Source organism: Protopterus annectens, chromosome 9.part0 (genome assembly GCF_019279795.1).
Source record: "Protopterus annectens isolate FY-2018-M chromosome 9.part0, PAN1.0, whole genome shotgun sequence".
Taxonomy (NCBI): Eukaryota; Metazoa; Chordata; order Ceratodontiformes; family Protopteridae; genus Protopterus; species Protopterus annectens.
In genome coordinates, this window is record NC_056743.1 from 1,947,345,293 (window position 1) to 1,947,364,729 (window position 19,437).

Here is a 19,437-nt window from a genome sequence, read left to right on the forward strand (position 1 = left end):
GAACAGCATGAAATGCTACTTAAAACTGATTGAAAAGACAGCAGTGTATGCATGTAAAATCAATGCAGTGACGGGAGCTTTAGGAAGAAAGAGGCCTGCTTGATGTAATTTTTTACAGACAAGCACTGCATTGTGGGATACCTAGAGGCAGACTAAACAATCAGAATTACTTCAAGATGCCAGACACCATGTGGTCAGACTCCAGAAATTGTGGAAAAATATTTAAAAACTTGTAAATACTCCCAGAGTGCTGTTAAAATGTAGGAAACACCAAACCATGATGAAATAAATGTGTTTTTTGAGTCTGTGGGTGCAGGTCTCCTTTAAGAAAGTAGATTTCATTGTACACATAATAAAGGTTTAGGTTTTTCTTGATGTTTCATGATTTCACTTCAGTTTTGATTGGTCGTATTGCAGCTGTATTATTTTCTGTGCTTTTTTGCTGATTATGTACACCATGGTGCTGATTTGCACTTGGTCTCATTTTCAATTTAATTTGATGACTGGGTAAGGTTACTAATGTGTACTGATTTTTCACAAATGTTCCAGGCCACAAAGTATAACTTGGGCATTTGGTGTTTGGTTATTCTCACCACAGAGCAAGGTGATCAGTAATAGCCAGACACGGATGAGTAGAAGTGTGAGCAGGCAGCAAAGGCAAATCTGTTTATAAAATGAAAATAAAATGTGTGTAGTCGTCATATGCAAAGGTGTAGCAGACTTGTAACTTTTTATCTGTTTAGTAGCTTAAGGATTATGTCTTGAAAGGTAGAAAACAAAAGAGAAGTTCAGATAGCAGAACACAAAAAGAGAGTACACAAAACATTCTGTGCTACAGAAAGTGAATCGCAAAACAGTGGAAGATACTTCCCCAGTAAAAAAAAAAAAAAAAGCTCTGGACCAATAAAACCCAGATCAAGCATTGTCTGAATAGTGGGAAAGGGTTTTAGTAATATAATGAGTAGGATTAGGGGTAGTGCGCATAAATAACTTGGTGCACAGGTAAGGCCCACCCTTATACATGTGCCAGTTATAGCCCTTCCCTTGCCCCTAACTCCATGCCTACACATTACATTTGGAATAATGGTTAATGGATTGGGGCTTGGCATAATGGTTAAGGTGTTTACCTCGCACACAAGAAGTACAAGGTTTGATTCTCGCTGAGGTAAATTGGCTAGGCTTAAATGGTTCATAGGTTGGTACTAGGCTATTGGCCCTAGGGCGTATGCAAGCCTAGCCATAACAATTCCGTGGATATTTCTTCCCACAATATTTACTTCTCTGGACCCCTGTCTAGCAGGGCGACTGACATGATCCCTGGGGTCAATTTCCTATAGGTTCATAGGTTGGTACAAGGCTATTGGCCCTAGGGCCCACAAGGGCAGCTAGCGTAGTATTTACTTACAAACCTACACAAGATAAAGTAAAGCAACCTAAAGCATGCACAACACTAAATCTATTCCCCTTACCTAACACTTATCTAATCTTAACCAGTAAACAGTCACACATGCTTGCTAACTGCTGTGTAATATGATCTTGCACCTCTTGACAGTCGCCACAGTTTGTCATATTTCCTGCCCACTCCTAGTTATACACACTATATAATATTTTAATTCAACTATGTGTGATTCACACAAATGAAGCTTCACTCATTTATCCAGTCTTTTTGTTTTAACCCAACAAAAACATTTCTACCGTATGGGTTTTCTATCTTTTTGCGTTGCAACCAAAATAAGTTCTAGAGCTGATGATGTCTTTTTCTTCTGTTCCTCAACCGATGGGTCTTGTATCTGACTTTGGCCACTTTCCCGACATAGGATCTGTAGTTGAAGCTCCTTCCTTATTCGTAATCCCTCCAAAACCCTGTATTACCTCAGATGTCATTTGTTGCGGTCAGCATTCAGATGTGGTTGAAGTAGCTCAGGAGTCTACAGATGAGTGATTTCTTGCTTTTGATACCAAGCGTCTTTTCCAGTCTTACTTGGGGTCATTTTACTCTCTACTTGTCATTTTTCTTCCATGGTAGAATTTTTTTTTTAAGGCTGTCTGGAAGTATTGGTTTGACATTTAGGCCTCACGCCTTCTACCTTTTTCTGTACTAGAAGTCTAGTATCTTTCCTACCACTGTTGATATTCCAGGTTCCTATCACGTAGTCGAACTTTTACCAGTTCGCACCACATATGGTCGAGACCGTACATTCGAATTTGTAAAAGTTAGTGTTTGAATGGAAATCTCCATAATCGTAGGTTTCCATTCACTTCAATGTGTTGCGATCTCGGAGTTTGTATATTTAAGTAGCGGGGGGTGTGCAGGGGGGCTTGTCCCCCTGCTTACAACAAGTTACTGTTTTGTCCATTGTGTAGTTGTTTATTTATTTTTTTTACATAGTCGAAGTCCTGTAACTTCGAACATAATGGTTCGACTATTAGGTGTTTGGAGTTACTGAACTTAGACTATCTAATATAGACCCAATATTCCTTCCCCTCCTTCCCTTTGCTTGAGATATTCTTGTTAGCATTGCTGGTGTTGAACTTTTTCTGTGTTTTTTCCCTGTGTTGTTGCTTTCTGTTGTATTTTTCCTTCAGTCATGTCAGACAAGCCTTTTGGATTCAAAACGTGTAGTGATAGCGTCTGTAAACTCTCTAACTGCAGTGCTCCTTCAGAGTGTGCACATCATCTAGGTATCAGCCTAACCCTCCCTCATCCCAAAGTTCCTACACAACGCATGTCAGAGGAAGAGTGCTTTCCCTTCCTTTGGGCTCCCTTACTGTCGTACCCATCCATACTGCCTCATCCAGGCATCTAAGCCTTCAGGCTCACCATATGGATGTTATGTGATCCTATCTCGCCTACATTCTGAATGATGGGTTCGGAGCCGATCCCTCGGCTCCGACTCGGCACGCTTATGCCAAAGAGCGAAGTCTCTTATTGGCTGAGCTTACTATATCCCAGGATGCACCACCAACAGTCCCCCAGATCTCGTTTGCCGCTTAACTGCAAGGACGTGGTCTCGAGCTGGCTGGGCTGAGTAGCTTTTATTACTACTTTTTCTGTCAGTTTTTGTGCTTATATTTCACAAAAGCCGTTTTAACGGCTATTGCTTTTGCTATTGCTGTGTTCGATTGAGTACTGGACTTATTGTGTGTGATTGGGTAGAGTTTGTTTTGGCGCCCCTTTCAATCCAGGGCCTTTTCGGTTAAACTCTATAACTGAACTTTTTACTGTGTTAAAGTTCCCGGTTTGTACACCTAAGGTTGTGTTTACACAGTTTCTGTAAGCCTTCGTTTTTTTTTTGTCTAACCGATTCTACAGTGGTTAAATTTCCTGTCAGGAATTGCTAACATTATGTCTCAAGCCCCTAGGCCTTCGGGCTTTAAAAAATGTACTAAGTGTGCTTTTAAGATGTCTGTTACTGATGACCATCTACTTTGTGTTTATTGTTTAGGGCTAAGCACTTGCAGGAGTCATGTAGCGTATGTCACGCTTTTTCCTCTAGGGTCCTCCAGGAGAGGAAAAATAAATTAATTCTTAAAGGATTGATTAAACCCTCTTTTGAAGAAGCCTTGTCTTCCTCCGACTCCTGCCAAAAGAAAGGGCTTCGGCTCCGACCAGTCCGTCGGATCCGACTGCCAAGAGACCTAGGCAGGCCTCTCCTTCGGCTCCAAAGACTTGAGCCGAGGTCGAACGGTCTGCCTCGATGCCTCCAGCATCGACTCCTCGGAGCCGATTGCTGGGGCATCGAGGCGGGTCACCTTCGTCGGCTCCACTGCTCGGAGCCGACAAGGGTCACCCGCTCAGACACTTCCTCCTCGGCCGAAGTCTACCTCGGCACCGATGGAATCTGGTGTGTGTTTCCTCGGCGCCGATTCTCATCGAGTCGCCGAGCCGGTCCCCTAGTCCCTTGGGGCCGAGGAGAGGTCTTCTCGAACCCGCTCTGTTTCCTCTCGGTCTTGAGAATGTCGGATTCTGATATAGACAGGGTGCTCCAAAGACTTTTCCAGTCCCCAGTCTTCCAAAATTTGTTTCGCTCCGACCCAGTTGGCTTCGGAGCCGATGGCTATGACCCATCCCATTGCTATTCCTCCTCCGACTGCTTCGGCTCCGTCGGAGCAGGTGCTCTGGAGCCGGTGGAGATCTCAGGGTCGGCTCGACCCTTACTCCAACCCGGCCTCGGGTCCGAGTTTGGCACGCTGACTTCTTCGGCTGGACCCGAGGGTGATGTTTGGGACCGATGCTTTCGGTTCCGAGCCTCCCTCGGTGCTTCTCTGGGACTTCCGTCTACTATCATGGCCCGGAGACTGGACGCTCCCAGGATTCGGGAGGTCCGGCTTTCAGAGCCATGAGGAGTGCCTTGGCCAAATCCTCTTGGCCATCTCTCCGGTTTTACCAGCACCTTCCTGGGCGTGGAGACTGGGTCTTTGGTAGTTCCCTGTCTGTGGCCAGCGGAGCCCGAGGCCTGAGGTTACCCCATTGGGGTTCCCTCTTCCTGAGGGTTTTGAGTCATCTCCAGAGGAACCCCAAGGAAGAGATCGTGCAAGAGGAAGCACGTGGACTCCCCGAGTCTATCACATCGGACACGGATATGGATGATGCAGAGGGTCCCCTAAGTCGTCCTCTGATGATGTCTCCTTTGCAGACATCTTAGAGATCCTCAAACAACGAGGCGGCTGGATGTCCAAACCCCCTCTGCGGAATCAGTGCTCCTCAAGGCCTTTGGGGCTCAGCCCTCCGCCTCCTGGGTGTCTCCGCCCTTGACGAGCTTCTGGATTTAGTTTGTCGGGCGTGGGAACACCGGATACTGTGGAACCAGTCCCTTCTCGTCCAACAAATTCTTATCTGCTCCCCGAGAAGGAGTTCCTTACTAAAGGCGTGGCTGTAGATGCCATGGTGGCGGCATCTGCTACACAGCAGGACGTGGCAGAGGCTTCAGCGTCCATCCATCCTCCTAATAAGGAGTCTAGGAGTATGGATAGTGGGAAGCGCACCCTGACTTCAGCGGCCTTTACCTTAAGGTCTCTGAATTATTTGGCACATTTTACTAGGCTTCAGAGGGATCTGGTCAAGGAGTTGTCAGACTCCTCTCGGGTAACCTACCTGAGCAGCTAGCCCAGTCCGTTAGCTCTCAGTTGGCTATCCTGGCGCCAATTGCTAACTCGTCCATGAGGCTCATATCCTATGCGGCGAAGGCGGGTAGAGCTGCAGGCACAGGCGTGGCTCTCGTGACAGGCCTGGCTCCGCTTGTCAGTTTGGAGGCCTTCAAGTCTTCCTTCGCCGACGCTCCTTTGATGGGTCCTCATTGTTTGGACCCAAGGTGAAAGACACCCTTACCGCTGTGAGCAAGAGGGAAAACGTTATCTGCCGTAGGGGCCCGTTATTCCACTCCCTTCGCCTTACCCAAGGCCAAAGGAGGGGGAAAATGTGGTTCGAAATCTCGCAAGTTTTTCTCCCAACAGCAGGAAGATTCCCGTCCAGAGGCAGAGGCGGGAAATCTTTCAGGGAGACGCCGTCCCAGAGGCCGCAGGGGGCCCCGCAATTCTGGAGACCGCGCGTCCTTTCGCGGCTCTTCAGCCTCCCACACGACATGAGGGATTGCCCGGCTGTGCTGCTCGAGCCAGTCGGGTGTCGCTTTGCTAAGCACCTAAAAGCCTGGGAGTCAATCACTCAGGACAGATGGGTGCTTCGGATAATTGCCGGAGGTTACACCATCCCATTCAAATACTCACCCTCCATCCAAGAGAATCCCGGACCCACCACCCAGTCAAAGGGAAATAGCAGCCGCAGAAGCTTCAAAGCTGCTACAAAAAGGAGTCATCCAACCGGTCCCCACAGACCAAATCGGATCAGGAAATTACTCCAGGTTCTTTTAGTGCCAAAAGACAGGGGACCTGAGACCAATATTGGATCTCAGCAGACTGAACCTATCCGTCTGAAATCCAAATTCCGAATGGTCACGTTGCAATCCATTCTCCCGTTGTTGGAGAAGGATGTTTGGATGTGCTCCATAGACCTCAAGGGCGCCTATTATCACATACCGATACATCAGGCGTCCAGGAGGTATCTGCGCTTCAGCCTGGGAGCCAGTCATTACCAATTTTGTGCTCTGCCCTTTGGTCTCACCACAGCCCCCAGGGTGTTCACCAAGTGTTTGGCAGTAGTGACGGCTCACCTGAGGAGCCTTGGATTCCAAGTGTTTCCCTATCTCGACGACTGGCTCCTGACTGCCACCACCAGGCATCTACTTATGGACAACCTCAAAGCCACCGTCTCCCTGGGTGTTTCCTGGGGATTACATTCAATTGGTCAAAGTCTGTCTTGCTGCCCTCTCAGCGCATAAAGTTTATAGGAGCAGAGATAGACTCAAGATTGATGCGTGTCTTTCTTCCGGCCGACAGGATCCAACCTTACAGGGCCAAGTTCAAGCTCTGATCTCGAGATCCAAAGCCCCAGCCAGGATGGTCCTACAGGTTCTAGGCTCAATGTCTGCCACGGTACTTTTAGTTCCTCTAGCAAGGTTACACATGAGGATTCTTCAGTGGCTCTTATCAACTCAATGGTCCTTTCAAGATCTCCCCCTCAATCATCACATCATGATTACGGAAATATGCAAAAGGGACCTGCGCTGGTGGCTTCAGACATCCAACTTAGATCAGGGCAAACCTTTTGTTCTCCCTCCAGCGGTTACCCTGACGACAGATGCCTCCCAGATAGGGTGGGGGGGGCATTGTCTGGGCAGGCTAGTTCAGGGCTCCTGGCTTCCGGACGAAGCTCTTCTCCACATCAACGTGTTGGAGATGAGGGCTGTACTTCTATCCCTACAGGCCTTACACAAGTTCCTTCCTCAGGGTATCATCGCCATCCACACAGACAACATGTCGGTGGTTTGGTATCTGAACAAACAAGGAGGGACCAGATCGTATCCCCTTTGCAGAGAGGCCATGAGAGTGTGGGAATGGGCTGTAGCTACCAACCGCTTCTTGGTAGCGACCCACATCCCGAAAGTCAAATGTATTGGCGGACAAATTAAGCAGTACAATTCTCTCTTCTCACTTATGGTCTCTAAACTGCACAGTAGCTGCCCAGGTTTTCAAGAGATGGGGACGTGCGGCGACCTATTTGCGACTCCACAAAACACCAAGTGCCAAAGGTTCTTCTCCTTGATTCCACATCAGGAAGTACCGGCCATGGATGCTCTAGCTCAACCCTGGCCAACAGGGTTGCTTTATGCTTTTCCTCCAATCCCACTCCTTCCCAAAGTCATTCAAAAGCTTCTCAGCTAAGGTCTTCAATGATTCTGATTGCCCCATACTGGCCTCGTCAGATATGGTTTCCTTACCTGAAAAAGCATGCGTGGACGATCCATGGACCTTAGACCTGATCCCGGATTTTAATCCATCAGTCGGGACATTGGCATCAGTCCCTTCAATCTCTGAAATTGACAGCTTGGCTCCTCCACTTCCACCTTAGTCAGGAGCCACACACTAGACCCGAAGTTGTTCACATTTTGTCTTCGCCCATAAACCCACCACTAACAAATTGTACCTCAGTAAGTGGAAGAGGTTTGCTATCTGGGCTCAACTCAAGGGCTTAGACCCTATCACTGCTCCTGTCCCAGAGGTTTTGAAATTCTTAACATCCCTATTTAATCAGGGATCTTCTGTCTCAACTATTAAAGTTCAACTAGCTGCTATCTCTAAATTCCATGAATCCACGGATCCTCCTTTGATGAGCAGCAGGCTATGCAAAACATTCATTAAAGGTGCGAGTCTGTTAAGACCACCAGTATTTCATCCTGCACCCCGTGGGATCTTGATTTAGTGCTTCGCATTAACATCTCCCGTTTGAACCGGCTGCTACTTGCGAATTAAAATATCTGTCATGGAAAACGGCATTCTTAGTGGCTATTACTTCAGCAAGAAGAGTCTCAGAGCTTCAAGCCCTGTCTATTAAACCACCATATCTCATTTTTCACAAAGATAGAGTATCTCTTAGGCCTAATCCATCCTTTGTCCCAAAGGTCTGCTCTAGTTTCTGTCTTCAACAATCTCTAGAACTACCAGTTTTCTTTCCAAAATTCTCTAATGAGGCAGAATACACTCTCCATAAATTGGATGTTCACAGGCAATTACGCTTCTATTTAGACAGGACCCAGCAACTTCGTAAGTCAGACCAGTTGTTTGTGTCCTTCTCAGATAATAAATTGGGCCAAACCATCACAAAAGCTACAATCTCAAAATGGATCAGAGATTGCATAACTCAGGCCTATTCTTCTTCAAATAAGCAACTCATCATCTATCAAAGCTCATTCTACCAGAGCTATGGCTACTTCTATAGCTTTTCATTCTAAGCTCGCTATTTCGAAATTTGTGCTGCGGCTACCTGGTCCAACCCGCACACTTTCATTTCCCACTACAAATTGGATGTGGCATCTAAAGGACGAGCTTCATTTGGTTCCACGGTACTCAGGAGTGTTTTCCAGTGAGCCACCCAGGATTCAGGTGCTAGGACGCTGTCCCATCATTCAGAATGTAGGCGAGATAGGATCACATAACATCTTTTAGTTATGTACTCACCATAACTTCAGATGTTTGGGATCCATCTCGCCATATTCCTGATACTCCACCCTCCTTCCCCCTGCCTTGCAGATCAGAAGAGATAGAACGGTTTTGAGCTCCACTGTTTTTATCTTGTTTCATCTGACGATGTTATATAAGCAGGGTATGCATGTGTGCATGTATGCGGACAAACTAGATCTGGGGGACTGTTGGTGGTGCATCCTGGGATATAGTAAGCTCAGCCAATAAGAGACTTCTCTTTGGCATAGCGTGCCAGTCGGAGCCGAGGGATCGGCTCCGAACCCATCATTCAGAATGTAGGCGAGATGGATCCCAAACATCTGAAGTTATGGTGAGTACATAACTAAAAGTTTTTCTACTTCCAATGATGGCTAGACAAACCAGGCTTTCTTCCGAGGTTATACACATTCTCAGTTCCTTCCAGGAAGTTTCTACTAGGGCGATATACAAAAGCAAATGGGAAAAGTTTTTGAATTAGATCCATGAGAGAGACTTGGATCCTTTCTCAGTCCCCGTTCCAGCTCTCCTAGATTTTCTTGCTTCAGTTTTTTAGGAAGAAGCAAGTTTTTCTACAGTCAAGGTTCAATTAACTGCTATTTCTAGTTTTCATACTGGCAAAAGTCCTTTCTCACAGGAATCTGTCAAGCTGTGCAAAACATTCCGTAAAGGAATCTGTTAAGGAAATTTAAAAATTAAATAAACTGTCTGGATAGAGTTTCAACATTTATTAGTTATCACGTGTGGGAGACGGAACCAAAGTCAGTAATGTCTCCCCGAACAAACAAGTCCCAGTTATTTTTATAAGAAAATACAAGTGAAAATCAGATCACTGCCATTATCCAATAAAAAGTTTACTACCAAGATCTGTAAATGTAGTTATTCATTTGAACAGTACTAAATATCTAAAATGAAATACATCAATATCTTAAAAATAGGTTAGTTAAAACATCCTTCTCTGAACTCTGCATTAGTAATGTTACAATGGTGAAATGTTCTCCATGAGAAGCTTCAGGAATGCAGTCTTAAGCAGACTAGCTGATGCATTTTAATCTGTTCACATGTTCCGGCTATTAGTTTCAGCAAAATACATAAACATGCTTAGACCATAATGTTTTTCTGGACATGTGCAGTTTGTTTATTGCTAAAAAGAATCTGCTGACATGGTTAAAAGTTTATAGTCTTGCACACTGACAACATACTCTCTTTTTTCTCCGACATGCACAGATCATCGTACACTACATAGCTCAACTGTATTATTTCCTCCGCATACTGTAATACTCAGGGCTCCTATTAAGGATCCTGCTCCTCCTTGGGACCTTAGTACTTTTACAGGCTTTGACACAATCCCCCTTTGAACAAGTGGCTAAAGTAGACGAGGTATTTATCTTGGAAAAGTGTTTTCCAAGTTGCTATTACATCAGCCAGACAAGTGTCTGAACTCCAGGAATTGTCTTGTCAGCCTTCTTCTCTAACTTTTCATAAGAACAATGCTTCCCTTCAAATCAGCCCCTTATTTTTTTTAATCAAAGATAGCCTCAGAGAATGTACTTAATCCATTAATTTGCCTGTCTTCTTTCCGAAATTCTGTAACAAAGGGGAATATAGGCTTCATTTATTTGGATGCCCTTGGGCAGCTCAGATTCTACCTCCACAGAAGCTGATGTTTTCAGAAAATTTGACCAATTGTTAGTTTCCTTCTCAAAGGCAAAATTGAGTCACTCTAAATCCAAAGTAACCTTAGCTAGATGACTCCCTGATTTGATTGTATTTCTCATGCCTGCAAGGAAAAGGGGGTTGACTTTACCAAGACCTCCAAGAGCTCATTCCACAAGGTGTGTTTCCAGTTCTGCATTCTTAGCAAGAACTTCAGTAGATGACATTTGTTTGGCTGGTACTTGGTCCAATGCTCATAACTTTATTGCTCATTATTAGTTAGATATTATTTCAAGGGACAGACAGGGCAGTGTTTGGTTTTGGCATCCTCCAGAATATCCTTCCATGGAGACAACCCTGGGGCTCAGCAGCTGCGACTCTGTCCCATTGGTTGAGGAACAGCTGAAAAAGACAACATCAGACCTGCAAGTTATTTACTCTGCATAATGATGCATCATTGTTGTCCGTTTTTGTCCTTCCTCAACCTCCCTCATTACATTCCCCCTTCCATTTATGGAAAATTTATATCTGGCGCTCTGCTGCAACCTGAGATAGATTCTCTACTGGTCTTTTTCCCCTTGATAACCACTTTTTTTTATTATTTGTGTATGAATACCATGATATTCACTTCTTTGGACTTCTAAGAATGAGTGGGCAAACTCTCTGTAGTAGTGAATGGTTTGGAGGGTATTTTGGGTAAGGGGAGAAGCTTGAATTATGTATTCTAAGTTTGGAAAGTTGCCAAAGTCTGATCAGAAGCCCATCAGTTGAGGAAAGATGAAAACGGACAATGCAGATGCATCGTTACGGTGAGTACATAACTTTATAACTTTTGTTTTTGTTTGTCCTGTAGATTGTCGAGACACTTTGGGATTCACGTGGAGTTAAGTATGAAGCAGTGAATCTTCTTTCTGTAGTAAATAGTGGGTAGTAGTGGCTGTGGAGGATAGAGTGTAGCCCGTACTGTCCATTGTGTTCCTTGCATCTGTCATGTGACTCTATTTTGGTGTGCTTCTTCTGATGCTGCCTCTATACTTGCCAGTAGTAAGGAGCAGCTTTCCTCCTGCTATCCATCGCTATCTCTATTCAGTCCATCATCAGTCATGTCGGCAAAGGTCAGTTTATGTCCTAGAAGGAAGGTTCTGGCTTGTCTGGCCTGCTAGAGGCCATGTCTCTGAACAGTACTCTCTCTTTAAAAAAAAAAATGTTGAGTTAATCATGGTTTGGGGTTTTCTACATTTTAACACCAGTCTGGGACTATTTACAGGTTTTTAAGTATTATTTTTGTGCATAATTTCCGAGTCTGACCACATGGGGTCTCGCATCTTGAAGTAATTCTGATTGTTTAGTCTGCCTCTAGGTATCCCATAATGCAGTGCTTGTCTGTGTATATATATAAAAAAAAAAAAAAAATTTCCATCATGCAGGCTTTTCGTTTTAAAGATCCTGTCACTGCACTGGTTTTACATGCATATGCTGCTGTTTTTCAGTCAGTTAGTTTTCATAGGTTCATACTAGGTTATCTGCCCTAGGGCATTTTATATAAGCCTAGCCAGAATGTGTTTGGCTTTCGCCACCCATTTTAAATTAATTTTGCTATGCCCTTTTTCGAGGTTAGTATACTGTGCCTCTGTCTAACAGTGACACAGAAGTGATACCCGGGTTAAACCTATGATCTCCCATCCACTCATCAAGATTCCTCTTGAAGAGAGTCACTGGAGGGACTCTGTCTAACCTGGACTGGGATTTTATTCCATAGTGAAGGGAGCCTCTGGGTTATGAATCTGTCCCTCCAGCATGTCCTATTTATTTCAGTGCTGAGGTTCAAGTCTCTCGAGCGCGTAGCTCGATGGGATTTGGATTTTCTGAGGTGCAGCATGTCCATTAATTCCGGGTTGGACATGGCTTTATACATCAGACACAGATCGCCCCTGAACAGACGTTATGCCACTGAGTAGAGTTGGAGTTTCTTTAACCGGGCAGCATATGGCATCTGTTTGAGCCCTTTGATACTCTTGGTGAGGAACTTTTGGGGTCTTTCCAGTTGCTGCAGGTGTCTGGTAAGGTACATCCCAAAAGGGGCATTGTACTCCATTATGGGCCTGATGAGGGATGAGTAAAGAGGCACGACAACCTCCCCTGATCTAGATGTGAATCCCTTCATGATTAGGTGGGCTATATAAAATGTTTTTCTAACCACTTTGGCCACATGGTTGTCAAATGAGATACTGCTATCAACTTGGGTCCCCAGGTCCCTAATTACTTCTTCTGTACTTAATGGATTACCACCTATGTGGTAATTTGTGGGCACTTTGTTTTTGCCAAAGGGGATGACTATACACTTTTTGGTGTTTAGCTTGAGGCCATGGCTCTGGCACCAGTTGTCTGTTTCTATGAGGCCCTTTTGGAGGATGCTTGTGTCTGTTGGAGAGTCTGTTATGGCGCCCAGTTTGCAGTCATCTGCGAACTTGGTCAGCCACAGTCCTTCTGTGTTGGCCTGTACCTCCGGGAAATATATACCAAACAAAAGAGGTCCCAGGACTGAGCCTTGTGGGATGCCACTTGTAACTGGTTTGGAGTCTGACATGGCTCCAGCAATTCTAACCATGTGGGTTCTGTCCTTGAGCCAGTTTGCATTCCATCTAGTGACATAGGGGTTTATATTTAGGCTGGTGAGCTTATCTATAATGCCTGAGTGGGTATTGTATCGAAGGCTTTTGTGAGGTCCAGGTAGGCTGTGTGGACCACCTTCCCCTCATCAATGGCCTTGGTGACTGTTTCAAAGAAATCAACCAGGTTTAAGAGGCAGGATCTGCCCTTAACAAAGCCGAACTGGGTAGGATCCAGTGTCTGTAGGTCCCCAATATCTTTATTTATGAGGTCCATGATGATCCTTTCCATAGCTTTGCAGACCAAGCTAGTCAGGCTTATGGGTCGATAGTTTCCAGGATCAGTTGAGGCACCACCTTTGTGGAGAGGGACCACTGTATTGCTGTACGCCACTCTTTGGGTACATATCCTGTAGTAAGGCTGAGATTGAATAGTAGTTTTATGTTTGGGTTTAGCTCTTCTTGGAGTTCATGTAGGACGCAGCCCGGGACGCCATCTGGTTCCATTGATGCTGTGTTTTTTGCTTTGGAGAGGGTGGCTCTTACCTGAGCATCTGAGATGTCAGGGGGGCTGGGATAGATATTTGCCCTGTTGGTGGGGAGGGGAAGTTTGCACTGAACCTGTCAGCTAGGATGTTGGCAATGTCTGTGGGTTTGGTGTATTTTTTGTCATTTTGGACTAATTCTGAGCATATCTGGGAATTCCCACCCAGGTTCTTAACATAACTAAAGAAAGCCTTGTGATTATCCTTAGTGTCCTGTGCAATTTTTCTCTCGAAGCTGGCCTTAGACGATTTTATGAGTGCCGGTAGTTTTTTGCTAATACTGATCAGAGATGCCTTCCCTTTTTGGGATTTTGCTCTATCATTTAGTAGCTTCCTCCTTCTATTGTATAGTTTGTTTATGGCTGGGGTCCACCAGACAGGACGCCTGCCTTTGGAGGATTGGGTCTTGGTTTTATTTGGGATTGCATGATCCATGCATTCCTGAAGGTGTTCATAGAATGCATTTATAAAGGATTCTGCGGTCTGGGCCATATTTTCCACAGGCCCGGGGGCTTTGAAGGATTCCACCTCAGTTTTGAGGAGTGTGAAATTTGCTTTAGAGAAGTTTTTCACTGTGGTTTTCTGGGCAGGAGGTGGGGTCGGGATGTGAATAGCCAGTGAGATTAGTTTATGGTCTGATCTTACCAGCATGGGTGGGTTTTTCAGTTCAGTGACTACTTAAAACACAAATAGTGCAAATGCCACAGAACAGACTTTCAAGGTACTTTTTATTGCTGCATCTTTTTAGAATGGCTAAACTGCAGTCTTTTGTGAAGCCTGAATTTGTACTACTTTGACTCATCTCCCATCCCCCTTCACACACAACTTCCCTAGCTGTCAAATTGCTTAGTGCAATTTGAGCTGTTAGCTACTTTAATTGACAACTCACAGCTGGAGATTTGACTCATGTACTGTTTCCTTGTTCTAGTCTTTACTTTCTGTACGGGTAGGGGAAGGACCAGGGAGCTGTGACATCACAACATGGGTATGTTTTTCAGACAGTAGTGCTGATGTCAATTTGGGGAGGGAAATGGCCAGAAAACTACCTGTATCCAGTGGCCTTGATGACATCAGTGAATTGGAGACTTTTCCAGGGTGGGAGAAAAGTTTTTTTGAAATTGAAACCAACACAGTACAGTAAGGTACTGTTTTAGTTTAGAGAAACGGTCAATTTAAAATGCTGTATTTTTGTTTATTCATAGCAGGGACAGTAGACAGGGAGAAAAAAGACAGAGAAGCTGAGCATTTAATAATAGAATCCCATTGTTGTCCTTTAAGCAGTTCAGCTATCTCTGAGTAGTACTGTTGTAGGCTGACTCTGTATTATATTTACTGAAACCAATGTTTTAGGTAGTGACTGGTTACGAGCACAGAGTACTAATGACTGTGCTTGTGTTTTTTTGTTTTTTTTGTTCAAGGAGCATGCTCAGGTGCCTGTCTACCACCCAACCCCCAGTCAGACACGCTTGGCAACTCAGCTAACGGAGGAAGAACAGGTCCGAATTGCACAAAGGATTGGCCTTATCCAGCACCTTCCAAGAGGAATTTATGATCCAGGCACAGAACCTTCAGAAAAGAAAATCAAAGAGTGAGTAATGGGGGTTAGATGCCTCCTGTATTGGTCATACCTGCCTGATTTGTGAATAATGCGTTTCCTTATGAAAGTCTACAATGCATAATGTACCGATTATTTTTGTACTCTGCAAGAATTACTTACTGATTCTTCTGTGGGGTGATTTGCTTATTTGGATGCATGATAATTCTGATGCATGATAATTCTGATGGTTTCCATCCTTTTACCATCATGGGGGAAAATAGTTTCTTTCACCATAGAAAAGTATGTCTGCTTGCAGGTATTGTCAGTACAACTTCCAGTTGGGATTAGTGATTCAGTAAAGTTTTTTAGTCTTGAGGTAGTATTAAAGTTGTGTGACATGGTGTAGAAGGCTGTTCCTTACAGGACGGTACAGCAAACCTAGTTATGGGCTGTGCGTTGGATTAGCCCTGTAATTCAGGTGCCAGCCTCGCTGTCCTTTTTTCACTAGTAGGCAGTAGTACTGTTACCGTGATTGTTGGCTCTCATTACCTTCCCTCACAGTTCTTTCTGCCTTGTGTCTACTTTGTGTATCCCATTACGGCCCTGGCTATTTTGTCTCACTTGTACTGCCTCTGTTTTCGTAGAGTCTAGGATTTTTTTTTTCACTGCATAAGTAGTCCGCAGTTGTGGATCATGGACCTTATTTCCATAAGCAAAGGAACTTGGGATAACCCGGCACATACAAGGATAGTAAAATCAGGCTAAACAGCCTAAATAACTGGTTACAAAAAGAAATCACAAAGTCTGAGCGTAATTAATAAATAGAAACACTTTTAATATACACACAAATACCAAACGTTAAGTGCTTTTGTTCCAAAAAATAGGAAGTTTACCAGAACATTTGAACAATTTGACATCAAAGATTTAAATAATTTAAATACACAAAGCACATGACTTAAAACAACAAATCACCATATCACAATAATGAAGCAAAAGTGTGAGAATAAGAAATGCAGTTTTAAAGCTGCAGGAATACATAGTCACTTTTTATACAAAGAGTGATAAAACCCTAAATTATTTTAGTTTTGAGGTTCTCATTTTAAGAATACTACTAATAGAAACAGCTCCGTTTTAAACCTGACAACTTAATAGCATATAATCTAAATTGCTTTTTTAATTTCACCTGTTCTAATTTCAACCCCCAGTTTCCACCTGTAATATTCAGAAATATTTGTTACAACACAAAAAATAAGTGTTATAGTCTCGACAATAAAGTTTGTTTATACAGGGCATTGTTCTCATTGAGTATTCTGATGTCATACATATGCTCATATGAGAAGTTTCAATTGCTTTCAGGTTTACGTATGTTGTTTTGCAACTACTGTCATTTTTACTGTAATGTAAATAATCCTTAGAGTTACAATCACATGTATGTGGTAACCTGAACTTATACTGGTTACTATGAAGTTGTAAGGTCTGCCCTACAAAAATATATTTACATTGTGGGCAACATCTGCATTTACCCTCCCTTTATTAATTCTAGTAGAAGTAGATCTGTTAGTTGTTGACTCGTACCTTTCTTTTTAATTTAGGTGCCTCTTAAGTACAAATTGTGTGCTGGCACCTTAAATTGAATATATACAGTCATCGTGGCTGTAACTTTACAGTCCTTGGACATGCTCTTCTTTTTTTTTTTTTTTTTTGTCCACATACCATATTTAAAAACCATAGTGTGCTCAAAAGTGGAAGATATTTCATTAAACATAACTTCATCTAAAGTAAACCTTTACAGAACAAAGGAGCAAAATTACCACGCGTTTACTACAAACTTCAATTTTAATATTCTGTAACATTTCAGATGGATACCCTCTCTCAAGAAACATTTGAATAAGTTTGTCATTCTCTACATAAAAAAAAAAAATATATATATATATATATATATATATATATATAAATGTCTTCAGGTATAATCCTAGAGATGTGTACTATTTGCCCCTTAACTAAACTTTATTTCTGTGATAACGGGTGGTTGCTCTTAAAACTGACCTGTGTATACAACTAAAGGGAGTAAAAAAAATTTTACTGCTTTTATCTTGCTGGCCATATCCATAGGCACGAGCTACCAGTTTCTCAGTTTTTGTATTGTCTTTTGTTTAGCCTCTTTCCACAACCTTGGCCGCTGTAACAAAATCAGTTGTAACCCATATTCCTAAATTCTTCATTTTATCATGTCCCCAAAACTATGGGTATTGCTGAACCAGTTAATCTGTGGGTACATAAAAAAACGGCTACAGCTGTAAACTATCTTCATTAATTTTATATCCCCCCCCCAAAAAAAAAATTGGAATTGTCTTAGAATGTTCCATAGCACTGATATGTTCTTTTTCTCATTTTGTCAGATACAAAATGTCATCTGCAAATAAAACCAATTTTTTCTTGATTACCATACTAATTATATCTTTTGTTTGAGTCTTATTTTCTTTACCAGTGGTCAGAAAATGTAATGCAGATAAAGGGAAAAGGGGACACCTCTGCCTAGTTCCTCTGTTCAGACACAAGTTGTCAGAAAGGAACCCTCCCACTTTGATTTTTGCCTCCGATCCCTCATATATCCTCCTAATTAACCATATTATTGTTTCAAAGATCTGGAGGGTTTTGTTGAACAGTATTTTTAAAGGAGGAAAAGTAGCAACATCCTGGAAGAAAGCTGTGGTGGCTGCAATAACTAAGTATGGTAAGTACCCATCAGATCCAGCTTCATATAGGCTCACTTTGACTTTAAACTGTGCTTTATGAAGTGTTTGTCAATGATGGCTGAAAGGATGGCAAAGGTGATGCCAAAATTGCTCGATATGGATCAGTGTGGTTTTGTTGAGGGGAGACAAGCATCCTGATTGACATTAATAGAGCAGTGATGATTCAGAGGGAAGCAGAATATAAGAAAATACCACTGTTGGTGGTGGGTCTTGATGCAGAGTAAGCATCTGACAGAATAAGCTGGCATTCTATAAGTAGGGCAGTGGAAGCATTTGCATTCCCTGACGTCATGATAAGGTTAATATGAAAGATATGTGAGGGATTAGAGGTGAAAATGTAAAGTGGCAGGATTCCTTTCAGATAAATTCTGTTATAACAGAAGAACCAGACAGAAGTGTCCTCTTTCCTCTTAGTTTGCTTTGTATGTAGAACCACTGGCAAAGAAAATAAGGGATTCAGAAATTCAAGATATAGTTGGTATGGTAATGAAGAAAAGTCGGCTTTATTTGCAGGTGATTTTATTCTGTACCTGATAAAACCAGAAAGGGATATCTCAGTGTTGTGGGTCATCCCGAGACCGTTTCAAGTGTTTTCGGGGTACAAAAGTAATGAAGGTAAAGCAAAGACAATAGCTGTAAACTGTGTAGCCATACAAGAATTGATTCAGCAATACCTACAGTTATGGGGACATGTCAAAAGGAAAGGAATAACCGTTAAAAGGATTCCGTATGGCAGCTAAGGATATGTAACAAAGAGACTAAAAAGTTAATACAAAAATTGAGATACTGGAAGCTCTGTTTTATGGCTATGCATAGCAAGATAAAAGCAGTGAAGATGTTTTAGTCCCTTTAGTTTTGTACACTGATCAGGCATATTTTTATCATCCAGAGCAGGGGCTGTCGATAGCAATTAATACAGTTGAAGGATTTTATCTTGGATGGGAAGAGAGCAAGAGTCAAGTGGCATAATTTGATCATTCCAATAGAACAAGGTAGTTCGGAATTACCTAATTTGAAGGGATAATTCAGAGCCATGCAGTTAAGGCTCCTATACATGGCACAAGCAGAAACCTATAATTCAAAGTGGAAAGGGATGGTGATGAAACAGGGGAAGCTCAAGAAATAAGGAGGCTGGGATTTTAGATGTAGATCCATAAGGAGAGTAAAAATAGCCATACAGAATATTGTATTCATAAAGTAACCAAACGTATTCTAAGAAGTAAATAAAATAAAGATATTTTTTTCAGGCCAGCTGATAAGGGAGGCTCAGTAGTTGTCATGGACACTATATATTACATCAGTAAGATGCACACCATGCTCTAGGATGAATCCACTTCTATCAAGATTACTAAGTTTGATGCCAATAAGCTGGTTAATAAGATGCAAAATCAGCTAAATGAGCTTTTAATTGCTAATGTACTTCCTAAAGAGCTGTTTGACTATTTCACAGTTATCCATCCTATATTTCCATCTGTTCATGGTTTGCGGAAAGTACATAATGCTTTAGATCCCCCAGTGTGACCGATAATTTCAGGGGGTGGATGGATAACTGAACAGTTGTCGATTTTTTTTTATGTTGAACATCAGTTGAAATCATCATTAATCAAGGCATCAGCTGTTATTAAAGACACAGGACTTTTTGTATTCTCTTGGCAGTTGTTGCACTATTATCAGTCATATGAATGATTAACTACTTCTAGTGACTCTTGATATCTGCACTTTATTTACGATTTTACCCAATGATTTTGGTCTTAAATCTGTTA

General features: G+C 42.8%; 1 protein-coding gene across 1 annotated transcript in view; it reads left to right on the plus strand.

Moving 5' to 3' along the window:
- Positions 1 to 19,437, plus strand: part of LOC122812342 (RING finger protein 11-like) — a 312,055-nt gene that overhangs the window by 97,531 nt on the left and 195,087 nt on the right. Inside the window, exon 2 of the mRNA XM_044084756.1 lies at positions 14,800 to 14,969. Within this exon, the coding sequence (XP_043940691.1) occupies positions 14,800 to 14,969 (170 nt within the window). The remainder of the gene's footprint in view (positions 1 to 14,799; positions 14,970 to 19,437) is intronic.